The sequence below is a fragment of the Brassica napus genome, chromosome C1 (assembly GCF_020379485.1).
Source record: "Brassica napus cultivar Da-Ae chromosome C1, Da-Ae, whole genome shotgun sequence".
NCBI lineage: Eukaryota > Viridiplantae > Streptophyta > Magnoliopsida > Brassicales > Brassicaceae > Brassica > Brassica napus.
Genome location: NC_063444.1, coordinates 1,675,399 through 1,687,823, shown reverse-complemented (window position 1 = coordinate 1,687,823; position 12,425 = coordinate 1,675,399). Strand labels below are relative to the sequence as shown.

General features: G+C 34.1%; 2 protein-coding genes across 2 annotated transcripts; both read left to right on the top strand.

Annotated features, from left to right (window-relative positions):
• Window positions 1-752: 752 nt before the first annotated feature.
• On the top strand, window positions 753-4,315 carry LOC106352459 (la-related protein 1C). The gene is made up of 6 exons (XM_013792115.3): window positions 753-1,458; window positions 1,904-2,411; window positions 2,482-2,608; window positions 2,701-2,791; window positions 3,352-3,423; window positions 3,716-4,315. Exons 1-6 carry the CDS (start codon window positions 1,027-1,029, stop codon window positions 3,971-3,973), a joined length of 1,488 nt encoding a protein of 495 aa, XP_013647569.2. The 5' UTR covers window positions 753-1,026; the 3' UTR covers window positions 3,974-4,315.
• Window positions 4,316-7,258: 2,943 nt separating this feature from the next.
• Window positions 7,259-9,610, top strand: LOC106370503 (protein FD). Its single transcript, XM_013810506.3, has 3 exons — window positions 7,259-8,848; window positions 8,953-9,030; window positions 9,196-9,610. Exons 1-3 carry the CDS (start codon window positions 8,210-8,212, stop codon window positions 9,265-9,267), a joined length of 789 nt encoding a protein of 262 aa, XP_013665960.2. The 5' UTR covers window positions 7,259-8,209; the 3' UTR covers window positions 9,268-9,610.
• The last annotated feature ends 2,815 nt before the right edge of the window (window positions 9,611-12,425 follow it).

Below are 12,425 nucleotides of genomic sequence, written 5' to 3'. Positions count from 1 at the left end.
TTCAAATGCTTCTCAATTAATATACAGGGGATGATTTAATAGTAGTCAAGTTACTTATATTTGAAACAATAAGAAGTCTTTTTCTTAAACTAATAACTAACAATTATCAATAACCATGGATGTTTTCTCCCAAAAGTCAATAACCATGGTCCATGATATATTCACTGCCAAAACTGTCTAAGATTATAGTTAGTAACATTTATAAATGGTAGGTACAACAAATCTCCATCATAAAAGTAATAAATTTAAAACTTTGAAAATATAATCGTCAAGATTAACGTTAGAACAGTAAGAATTTTTTTTTTTTTTTTGAACACAGAACAGTAAGAATTAGAACCACATCTTCTGAACTAATTTTTTGAAAAAATTATAAAAAGGTCAAAAGTTTTATTTTTAGTTTCGTTTTTTCACACTACAAACCGTTTTGACCAATCATTTAGTGACACGTTTGATGATTGTCAACTTACTAATCCTCCCAGAGGCTCATCAGCCAATAAGATTCAGAGTAAGACAATGTGTTTTTCTACTGTGTTAATAAACAAAGGGTAAGTTAGTAACTTCCACGGCGACGGGTAAGCAAACAAAAAAGAAGAAAATGTAATAAAAATGTGTTTTTTTCTACTGTGCTAAGACAAAGGGTAAGTTAGTAACTTACTACTTCCACGACAACCGGTAAGCAAACAAAAATCAAAACGGAAAAGAAGAAAATGTAATAAAAATGGAAATATATATAAAAAAAAGAATAAAAACGGAAGAAAACAAAAAACTAAAGAGAGAGACTAGACTTGCTCTTCTTCATCGTCTTCTCCTTCTGTGGAAATTAAATTTTTGTTTTTTGGAAAAAAAATCGCCCAGTTTCCATTTTCGTCGCGCATTTAAGTCAAATCATAACGCTAAACTCTCTGAATCACACGGAGGCTTCGTCGGATTATTATTTCACAAGCTAACTCTCTTCTTCTCCAGGGTTGTTTAGATATTTTACTATCGATCGGAGCTCATTACCAAACCCTAATTTTTGCCCCGTTGATGATGGCCTCCGCCGCTTCTTCTACGAGCGAGAATCGCGGCAGCCCCGCGCAATCACGCCGTCCCTCTCCGTGGAGTCAGATCGTCCGCGGCGAATCAGAGCCGCGGACGATCTCCTCCTCCGCCGCTCCTTCCTCTCCTCAACGCAGAGATCCGATTCCTTCTGCGTCCGTTGCTCCTCCACCTGCTCCGGTTGCCGGAGACGATAGATCGGAGGAGTCTGGTGGTGCTCAGGGAAATGCAGGGAAGAAGCCTGTTTGGAAAAGGCCATCTAATGGTGCTTCTTCTGAGGCTGGACCTGTCATGGGAGCTTCGTCGTGGCCTGCTCTTTCGGAGACTACCAAAGCTCCCTCCAGCAAATCTTCCTCCGATTCGTTAAAGAGTCTCGGCGATGTACCTTCTTCCTCATCGGTGGTGGTTACCGTTTCTCAGGTTTGATTGATTCTCATGACTCTGGCTTCGTGTGATTGATGAAAGTATTTATCTTTTTTTTTATCCGTTTGTTGCGAAAATGACTAGAGATTGATGAAGCTTCTTTGTTGTGTGGTTGCTATCAACTTTTATAGCTTTTGATTGTTTCTTAATCTTCGCTGCTGTTGGATTTTTACTGCAATGTATCATCAGCATCTGCATATGTGTGTGTTTTAATATCTTCCTATTGGATTGCAAATGCAGTTTTAATCCACTGAGTTCTGTACCATCAACGGATATGAAACTCTTTAGATGTTTCTTCTGTTAAAAATCTTTTCTTTTGGATTTGTAATGTCAAAATTCTTTCTTTCTTTTTTTTTTTTAATGTATGCCTTCACTTATTCATGTGGATGGTTCTTGTTATCCTGATTTAACAATGAGAATGCTTGTGTGTCTTTTGGTTTAGGGAAATGCAAATGCTTCTGTTCCTGCACCAAAGCAAGGTGGTCGTGCAAACCCTAACCCAACACCAAACACCTCGCGCCAGAGATCATTTAAACGGAATAACAGCGCTTCTGGATCCGCTGCTAATGGTTCTAATTCTCAACCATCGCCGCAAGGTCCACTTGTCGAAACGCCTTCGCACAACCCTTCTCCTAGAGGTCAAAACCAGAGGAATGGCTCTGCATCGCAAACCCACGGTGGTGGTAGTGACAGCTTTTCACCACGAGACTCTCACAGGAACCAGAATGGTAACCATCACCACCACCACCAGAGTCATGGTGGCAGGCGCAACCAGGAGCACGGGAATCAAAACTGGAATTTCAGCAGAAGCTTTAATGGGAGAGCACATTCACAAAGAGGTGCCCCAGCATTTGTAAGACATCAACCTCCACATATTCAGTCAATTCCTCCTCAGTTTATGGCAGCTCAGCCTATTCAGCCTTTTGGCGGGCCTGTGCCTTTCCCTTCTGGTGAGACACATTGAAAGATCACGTCTTTGAATTTTTGTTTATTGTTTTTTCTAATGCGTCTTCGTTTCAGAATTGGCATCTCCATATTATCCCCGTATGCCTTTCATCGGCCCTCTCTCGCCTGGTCCAGTCTTTTACCAAGTCCAAGATCCTCCTCTAAACGTTAAACTACAGAAGCAAGTACATTATTATTTTAGGTAGTTCCTTTTGTATTGAATCTCTCTTATTCGTCTCATTTCTCTTCTGGGAAGGAGTAATTTAGATGCCATGTTACTTTTTTTTGTTACAGTGAAGAGAATTTGATTAGAGACACGTATCTTCGTGGGCACATGGATGATCAGGGTTTTGTTCCGCTACATGTGATTGCTGGTTTCAAAAAGGTAAATTACTTACTGGATGTGCCGTCATGCATGTTGGCCTGATTCACCTAGCTCTGATAATGATATCTAACCACTGCATGTTGTTTCATTTCAAAGTTCAATTACTAGAGTCTGTAAATTCACCAGAACTTTTCTTAGGCTCAAAACTGAGGATTAGGGTGAACTTGTATTCAGTCTAGTAACACCTTACATACATTTTGTGCGGTTTTATATAAAGCTGTTCCATGCATGTACATACTCTCAGCAAATGGAATCTGATCTTTAAGACAGGTGATTCGTATTACCAGTTGATGAACTATGTCCCACATTTAGAAATTCGATCATGAATGCTTTTGCTCCCGTATAAATGTGTTTTTGTACTGTTAAACTTGAAAAGGCATGACTAATTCGCTGCTCACATGACTCTATCTCATTCTCACCAATGTTCACTGCTTTCGTTCTTCCTTCTCTTAGTCTAGTTACTATAACACTTTGTTGCTGAGTACCATATGTCCAGGGTTTTTGTGTTATTCTCTATGAAGTGTAGCTATCTGTGTTGCCTCTTTTTTCTCCTTATTCAGGTTGCAGAACTTACAGATAGTATACAGCAAATAGTGGAGGCTCTACAAGGTTCACCATTTGTTGAAGTGCAGGTACCTATTGTCTATATATGTCCTTTAGTGTGTAAATTTTTGAATTACATTGTCTTTCTTGCAAAGTAGAATGGTAGTGACTAAAACATTTTCATTAGGGCTTTTGTTCATTATGAGAGAAAAAGCTTATAATAACATGCATTTTAACTGTTTGAAGCTGAAAATATAGAATTATTGTTCGTCTCAACTCTCAAGGCATGTATATTGTATGGCATTGATATTTGGTTTCCTTGTTTGTTTTGAAATTATTTGCTTTTATTTGATTGCAAATGCTTTTGTTGCGGCTTGTTAGGGTGACAGAATAAGGAAGCGCTATAATTGGCAACATTGGTTGCTTCCTGAAGATGCGAGCCTTCAGTTTGTTGATGCAGTAGCAAGCGGAGTTGGAAACTTGTCGATTGGTCAGAGCTCGCCGGATCCAATTGGTGGTCCAAGCAGCCAGTTGCAACCTGCGGGAGCAGAAAACAAAGCTGCTTCAGATGGTCAGCAGCAGTTTTCTGTTGTTAATCCAGTGAACAACCTCAATGGCTCAAATGGTGCAAACCGTTGAACCATCATGTTTGGAGCTGTTGGTTAGTGTTGGACATGAAATATATTATTTTGTCCTGCTCGGAGTCAGGAAAAAACAAAAATGAAGGGGGATCAAAAAAGAGAGAGTAAAAGGTAAGGCATAAAACCAAAAAGAGAAGAGACCCCACATGAAAAAAGAATCAAACATTTCATAAACTTTGGCATATTTATGGTTTCTTTTCTTCTTGGTTTTGGATGTTTTTTGGATGCTAGTAACTTTTTTTGTGTGTTAATGCTTACTTTGCTACATATGATGGTCATTGACAGTTGCTTGGAAACCATTGTTATGGTCTTGGGATTTATCGGTTTTGCTTGCTTAGTACCTTCTCGAGTTTGTTCCCCTAATCATCAGCTTTGTTTCTATTTCAAAATTTCACTTGTTGATGAGAACCGTCTAAGCAAAGAGAGTTAACTTCAGAGTCCTCGTGAATCTCTCATTCCTTCCTCAGCAGATTAAAATGCGTCGGAAAAAGTAAAAAGTTGGTAAAATGAAGCAATAGCAAAACAAGTGTACCTTTGGTCAGTCTTTACCGGTAAAAGTGTGGACAGAAACAAGATGCCATCAAAAACATGTACCAAATGGCATCGTCTCGTTTGCTTGTGTATTGCTTTGATGTGAATAATGCAAGCACGTGTTTCACGCTCTGCTTACGTTGCATTGTTATGTAGGTATGAAATGAATCTTTGAATGGGCAAGTCGCTATATAATTAAACAATCTAGTAAATTGTTCACAGAGTTCTTAGTAATTAATATTCTATCGTTCCAAAATAAATGATGTTTTGGAAAGTTTTTTATATTTCAAAATAAATGATTTTTTGATATATTTATATTAATCTTAGTTTTATTGTAGACAATAATGTTTTATATTTATTTTTAAAGATTGACTGAATTTATTTTGATTTATATTTTTAATGTTAATTTTTAGAAAAAATGTATACTTTATTTTTTGTGAATTGAAAGTATACGCCAAAACATCAAGTAATTTGAAACAGAGAGAGTATCAACGTAAATAAACATGTGTGACGTAGAATCTCGTATTTCATTTGCAAAAATGAAAAATAACACTCAGTTTCTTTCTCATAAACTCATAAGTTTGATATACATCGATTTTAAAATATTACTAGACTATCGTGAAGTATTCAACTATTCATATTTCAAAAGTGAGAATAAGCTTAATAGCGTAGACCGTGACCTTGTTACTTGTTTAGCCTTTTACATTGTATGTACGAACTCGTATTAAGATATTTGGTCTTCCGCATACTATTGTAGGTTAGGCAGTTTTCTTAAGAAAAGTTCTATATAATTGCAGCGAATTAAGTTTTGCGTACTAATACCTAACTAACATAACAAGATATATATATCTTTCTTCATAAATGAAACTTAGACTTTACTCGGACCTCACTCTCGCGACTTAGCTGAAGCCTAAATGATCTAGCAGTTACCACCATTCAAACTTTCAAAGCCATATAGGCTCTCCTTAATCTAGCTAGCCATTTGTACACAAGCACAGAAACACTTCACATCTAACAAAATATTCTTTATGTTCACCCAAATGTGGAAAAATAAAATGAAACAACCCAATAGATAACCCAAAATCAGAATTATTATTGATTCTAAAAACTCTAATTCACAAAACAAACCAAATGTATAGAAACTTGCTCAATTCTTCTTTGCCATTTCGAGATGTCAAAGTACACATATCCAAGCATTTTGCAGTTTCCAACGGTTAGCATTCTTTTGAATCTTCCAACTCCACGTTTTTCGTTTATTTATTTTATTGCTAATTTTAGTAGTAAATTATTACAACTACTGTATATGTTCGTACAGTCTATAGACAACCTACGGACAGGTGATTATTGTACGGACTAGTGGAACTAAAAGAATCCAACGGTCATAAGCTCACGGCTCAGTCGTATTGTTCGTTGGATTATAAATTCAATGTATAAAACGAAAATCGATAAATACGAGTTTATATCATCACATCAATTCACTTGTCCTGACTTATTTCGAGTCTATCAACATCTTTTCTCTGCAGATAACTTTACTTTTGTAAACTATTTACATCCCCCTTATGTCTATCATTTTAATTTTCAACCAACTTGAGATAATCTTAATATAGCATCATGATAGTTCAAAAACTGGAATATGAACTTAGTAAGGTGTTATTTTAAAACAATTTGGTAATAACCACAATTATACTGGCAAGCAAATTATCCGTTTTATGTGCATAGTTTTAAAGCAGCTCAAATAGATTTGTATGTAAAATTAGTTAAGTAGAATAGATGGTTTATTCAAAAAAAAAAAAAAAAACTAAAGAGATTTGATGGAGTTTGGGACAGAGCATCATCGTGCTAACACCTGTTCACTCCCCAATAAGACATGACATGTCACACTCAACTTTATTTTTAAAAATGATAATTACTCCCCAATAAGACATGAGCATCATCGTACAGCTCACAAGCCTGCATAGTTTAATTACTCAACTTTATTTTTAAAAATGATTTGAGAATATATAGTAGTATAATACATATATAAATTCCTTTTATTTAAATGTTTCATAAATTGTTGGCTCGAATCTAGAGAAATTATCAAAATCTTGATGTTGACAAAAACATATCACCCATTTGGTGTTTTATCCAACAACGTTTGCAAAAAATTACTACATTTTAAAAATATAGTATGTTGAAATATGTAATAAACTCATATATAAACTGAAAAATAAATTTACATAGTCCCGCTGACCATCCGGACTACCTTAAATGATAAGAATACATGGATGCTGTGGGCTTCGTGAAATTAGCCGGTTGACCTCGATCGCCGGATATCAAAAGTTATAAAAAAAAGTAAAAAAATTTTACATAGTCGGGAAAAGAGATCAAATCCAGGTGTATTGATCTTTTCTTGAGCAGTAGAACTGTTGTATGTGCTCCACCGTAATGGAATGTGTGTATGTTATACAATGGCTAGACAAGTTGTGCCTAATATAGTTTTGTTTCTTTATGCAAAAAAAAATATAGTTTTGTTTCGCGAATGTTTATATTAATAAAAAAATTGTTTTAGAAATCATGAATTACATACATAATTCTAACACGATTATTTTAAAATATTTTTGAGATTTTATCTATTCTTTTTTTTTGAACTACCGATTTAGGTATTCTTATTTTCAAAATATCGTTATTTCAATATTGTTTTGATATTTTATCATTTCTTTTAGAATTTGAAACGTATTCGATCAACTCAGTGGCACATATGATTTGTTTTCACTTTTCACTAACTTCATTAAGAAACTCCTTCATTTATGGTTAATTTACTTGTTCGAGTAAAAAAGCAGATTTTGAAGCTTTTAAAAATGAGTTAAAAATTTCGGCCACGAGATGAACATGTATTTCTTCCAACATTTTTAAAGATGATGATTGAGTTAATTTGTTCAATAACAGCTTCCAACGATGAGACATTTCCTTGAGAGCTATTTTTCATTTATAAAAATTTGCTCAAGACATCTTATCTATTAAAATCATATGTGCAAAGAGATGAATTATCATGTGGAACAGAATCTCAAAAAAGAAGAAGCTTATACTGTGTCTATTATACTATCAACTTGTGGTAGATAAAAATGCAAGACTAGATATGCACTTGGAGACTGAGATATACGAGTATCTAAATATCTGGAGGTAGATCATGTAACGTATATAATTAATGAGCAAACGATTATAAACATATAAAAGTGACACTTGAAATTGATCCAAAAGGATGTGATCTTTAAGATGGTGTTCAAGAAAAAAAAAGGGTTGTGATCTTTAAGAAAAGAGGTGAGATTAAACGAAAAGTTAATTATCTGCTTGCCTTTTCTCAAGCATCTCTTCCCCACCCATTCTTTACATTTAAGGATCATGACAATAGTTAACTAACTTCACTTTGAAATTATTAACAGCTTTTTATCTTTACACAGCTTTTAAATTAAAGACATCAAAACCTTACTTACATAGTTACCATTTTTTTTCCTTCTTATCTTAACATATTTTTTTTTATATTTGACTAGTTTAATCTCTCTTCTTCTGGACCCCAACCATCATTCAAGAAATGACCGAAGAAAGTCAAGAAGCTCTCTGAGCTCTCTACTCACTACTCTCTCTCTCTCTCCGCGTAGGATACAAGACTTTTGACACCAAAGCCTTAAAGCTGTGTGCCTCTGTGTTGTTTTGGTTCTCTATTCCAATGATGTCATCAGCAAGGCATCAGAGAAACCATAGAATCTCTGCTACAAACAAGAACAAGATTCTCAACACTGTTTCCTCCATCTCATCCTCATCATCTCCTTTACACTCATCACAAGACTCTCAAGAAGCCCAAAAGAGTTCTTTAGTCACCATGGAAGAAGTTTGGGAAGACATCAACTTTGCTTCCATCCACCACCTAAACCGCCACAGCCAACATCCACCAGACAACCATCAGCCAAGATTCAGGAGCCATAACCACCAGAACCAAAACCCTAACTCCATCTTCCAAAATTTTCTCAGCAGACCTTCGAACCAGGAACCAACCATACACACAAGCCTCAATGGAGATACCACCACTGTCTTCAGCAGCTCTCCTTTGGCACCTCCTGCAACTGTTCTTAGCTTGAACTCCGGTGCCGGCTTCGAGTTTCTTGATAACCAAGATCCTCTTGCTACCTCTAATCTGCATAGCCACAATCATCTCACAGACGTTCCTTCATTCAACACTTCTCTTGAGGATTTTACTTGTTTTGGTAAGAAAAGAGGTCAAGAGTCCAATGAAGGTTCAGGGAATAGAAGACACAAGCGCATGATCAAGAACAGAGAATCTGCAGCTCGTTCCAGAGCTAGGAAACAGGAATGTGCCTCTCCTCCTCTACTAACCCTTCTACTCCAAAAAGAAATGTGGTTTTGCCATCAAAATGCTTTTGTTTTTTAAAAGGGTTTGATTATCATTTGCAGGCTTATACAAACGAGTTAGAGCTTGAAGTTGCTCACCTGCAGGCAGAAAACGCAAAACTCAGGAGACAACAAGATCAGGTAAACAAACAAGCAGAGAGAAAGTTCTTATTGTTTTTTGCCCTTAAAAGGAAATAGACATTCTCTGCATTACTTGTAGTTTCATTGTTTTACACATGTTTTAGTCCAGTGACATGTTCAGTTGTTAGATACTAATACTTAAGTTCTGTATGTGTGTGTGTGCAGTTAAAAATGGCAGCAGCAAATCAGCAACCCAAAAAGAAGACACTTCAACGGTCTTCCACATCTCCATTTTGAGAAATCTACAAGTCCTTATCTCTCTTTTGGGGATTGAGAATTTTTCATGAAGAAGTGAAAAAATGGAAAAGTTTGTGTACTTTTTTTTTATATTAGACATAAGTATAACTAAGCTAAATTTGTAGAACTAAGATCTTGCAGGGTAAGGAAGTAGTAAAAACAGAAAGAGAAAAGGATCTTTCCATTTCGTAAGGCACAGGAACACCTGTCCTGGGCCTCTCTCCTCCTTGTTCTGTCATTTTCTTATTCAAATCCCTTTCCACTTCTGTACTAACTTGTATTTTTGTAGTAATGCTACTTAGTACTCCCTCTTCTAATGCTAGTTTGAAAATTTTACCTGTTATGTTTTACTGTTTAACCCATTTGGTTCTCAAAAGAAGCAATGCTTTCAAGTGACCAATAGATAAAACAGTGTCCCACTTAAAAGAAAAGCTAGAGGGTGACCTATCACTGAACATTTATGTTTCTCCTTGCCTCATTCACAAAAAAAAAAATCAAATCCTTTGGCTGGCTACCATACCATCACAACAACTTGCACTATGATACTGAAACCTCCAAGCCAATGGGAATTAAGTCAGCCCACATTATTTGGTTGGTCCAAGAGAAAACATGGTAGGGTTGGTTATGTTCTTGGTCACTACTCTCTTCCCCCACGTTTTACTTATTCATTGTACTGAAAAGCTTTTGCTATACTAGTCATCATCAAAACACTATGTGTGTTTGTGTGCATTTGGTTCAAGTTGAAAAGAGAGACTGATGAGATTTTAGAGATTTACAAAGAGAATGTGAGGAGTCTTCATCGCTCACTAATGGAGATCTCCATCGTTGGCTCCATCAAATGACTCAAGAAGATGCAATAAACGTCTGACCCCCTCCTGCTTAAAAGGTTACTGGCTCAGGCCGCTCATAACCTGGTTCTGATCTCTCTGATCTTTATAGTTCAAAGTACCTACTGGTACCCTCTTTCTTTCCTTGTCATTTTGCTTTAGCTTGGTTCTCGGTTTTTACTTGTTCTTTTTTCAAACTTTGTATCTTAGGGGTTCTTCCTGACTCTTGGTCCTTTTTGGATCCTAAGACCAATTTATATGAAAATTATTTAAGAAATATCGTATGGAAAAAATATATATTATTGATCGAATTAATATATTTGGCTCTTAAACAATTTTTAAAAACTTTTTTTGTTAATTACATAATTTGTTTACTAATGAACTGATCCCATTTTTTCAAATATTTTAGGTCAAAAAATTATTTATCGCATAAAAACCTAACGTTTAGGCCAAAGAATCTTATACATTCTATTTTGTTACAATGAAACTATGCCAGCTCGGTTTTATATCATGAATTAGCAATTTAAAAGTTAATTATGGTTATGAGACGTTTACGTTCACGTTCCAATCCTATCTATCTTCGATATGTTTCTCCTTTTTGTGTCATTTTGGTTATTGCTCGATATAAATATTGATTTTTGAGTTTATTCTCATTTCTTTCTTTTATTTTGGCATGGGATTTAGAAAATGTTTAAGATTCAAAATTATTAAAGAGATACATACTTAGGTTAAGATCTGCGTCTTGTGTAGAATAAATACTTATTTTATATTTTTCTACATATTATGAAATAATAAAATAATAATAATATATCAAATAACTAAGAAATCAGTTACTATTATGTTATAAATTGGCTTGCACATATAAATCAAATGACCGCTCTTGTTTATTCGCAATCATTTTAGAATAAATAAATCAAAACAATCAATTTTATCTATCGTATATGATATATAATTAAATTTAAACGATATGAAGTATATATATATATATATTAACATAAACACCTGTTAAAATAAAATTATTTATTTATATGATTTTATTATCATTGTATCTTATTGTAGAAAAAAATTTAAACATTGATCACAAAAGTTTATGTGAGACTTTTAACAGTTTAGTAATTTATACTCGTTTTGAAAAATTTAAAATACAAAATATACAAAAAAACTAAATTTTTAATATATTATTAATGTAATTGTGTAATTTATTTTAATTGTAAAGAATTTAAAAAAATGATAGAAAGCATACAGATTATTAGCAAATCTCCATTATTTAAAATCATTAATTACTATATATATCATAATCACATTAGGTAATTCCGTAGGTTTTATTTAAAGAAATAATATATAATAAATAGCCACTTTGCTTTAGTTAATATCATATGATATCATATAGTTGGTATTAAATGTTTCTAGTGAGATATAAAAATTGAATTGGACCAACATATTTTTCAATTTCAATGTGAGACTGACACGTATGACTAATTAACTACCTAATTGATTGATACATAAGTAATGAGTCTTTTTAATTATTACAAAAATGATGTTACATCTTTTCAAATGTTCCTCAATTAATATATATGAGATTTAGTGTTAAAAAAAATGGAGATCTCCTTTTAGGGGGTGTTATTAGATTGTGTTTTATAAGGAGTTTTAAAGATTTGAGAGTTATAATAAGTCTAGTGTTATTTAATTAAGACTTTCTAAAACTTTGTTAAACTCTGGTGTTATTGGTTTATAAATTTGTAACAAGTACTTAAAAGTTTTTAAAAGTCTAGAGTTACTGGATTCATTATTTTACAAAATCAGTAAAAGTCTTGTGTTATTCAACAAAAATGAGAGTAAATGACTTTTCCACTGTTTTTAAATCTGTTGTTATTAGTTTATGATTCTACATACTTTTCTTTATAAAATCTACTAAGCAAAGTATGGCAAGTTAATCATGTATTGTGAAAGTCTTTTTAAAAATTGGATGAGATATAATTAAATAGTAGGTCAGCATTGTTTCTTCTGAAATCATCCCAAGTGAATCATTTTGCTTTGTGCTCCTCCACTACCAAGTCTGGTCTCCCACCATACAAAAAAACAACTTACCATATCATTAGTTCGTTATTCTTGCTTTCATGATCGGAAACCTGCAAGAATATCTCCCAATCCTTTGTGTTTTTCTCTGTTATTACAACAACTACAATTTGTCACAGGACACAGCCCATCACTTTTGCAAAATCTTCCGTCTTTACTGAACCAAAGGTTGAAGATCCAAATGGTTTTGGTATTTTTCTCTCAAATATTTAATCCTACTTAGGTAATGCTTGTGTTCTTTTTGGCATCCAAGTT

What these genes read in the sequence shown, in the direction of transcription:
- LOC106352459 (XM_013792115.3), top strand. Translation starts at nt 1,027, where the DNA reads ATGATGGCCTCCGCCGCTTCTTCTACGAGCGAGAATCGCGGCAGCCCC. An exon ending in TGGTGGTTACCGTTTCTCAG is followed by an intron (nt 1,459 to 1,903) that starts GTTTGATTGATT and finishes CTTTTGGTTTAG; the next exon opens with GGAAATGCAAATGCTTCTGT. An exon ending in CACCATTTGTTGAAGTGCAG is followed by an intron (nt 3,424 to 3,715) that starts GTACCTATTGTC and finishes GCGGCTTGTTAG; the next exon opens with GGTGACAGAATAAGGAAGCG.
- LOC106370503 (XM_013810506.3), top strand. Translation starts at nt 8,210, where the DNA reads ATGATGTCATCAGCAAGGCATCAGAGAAACCATAGAATCTCTGCTACA. An exon ending in GTTCCAGAGCTAGGAAACAG is followed by an intron (nt 8,849 to 8,952) that starts GAATGTGCCTCT and finishes TATCATTTGCAG; the next exon opens with GCTTATACAAACGAGTTAGA. An exon ending in TCAGGAGACAACAAGATCAG is followed by an intron (nt 9,031 to 9,195) that starts GTAAACAAACAA and finishes GTGTGTGTGCAG; the next exon opens with TTAAAAATGGCAGCAGCAAA.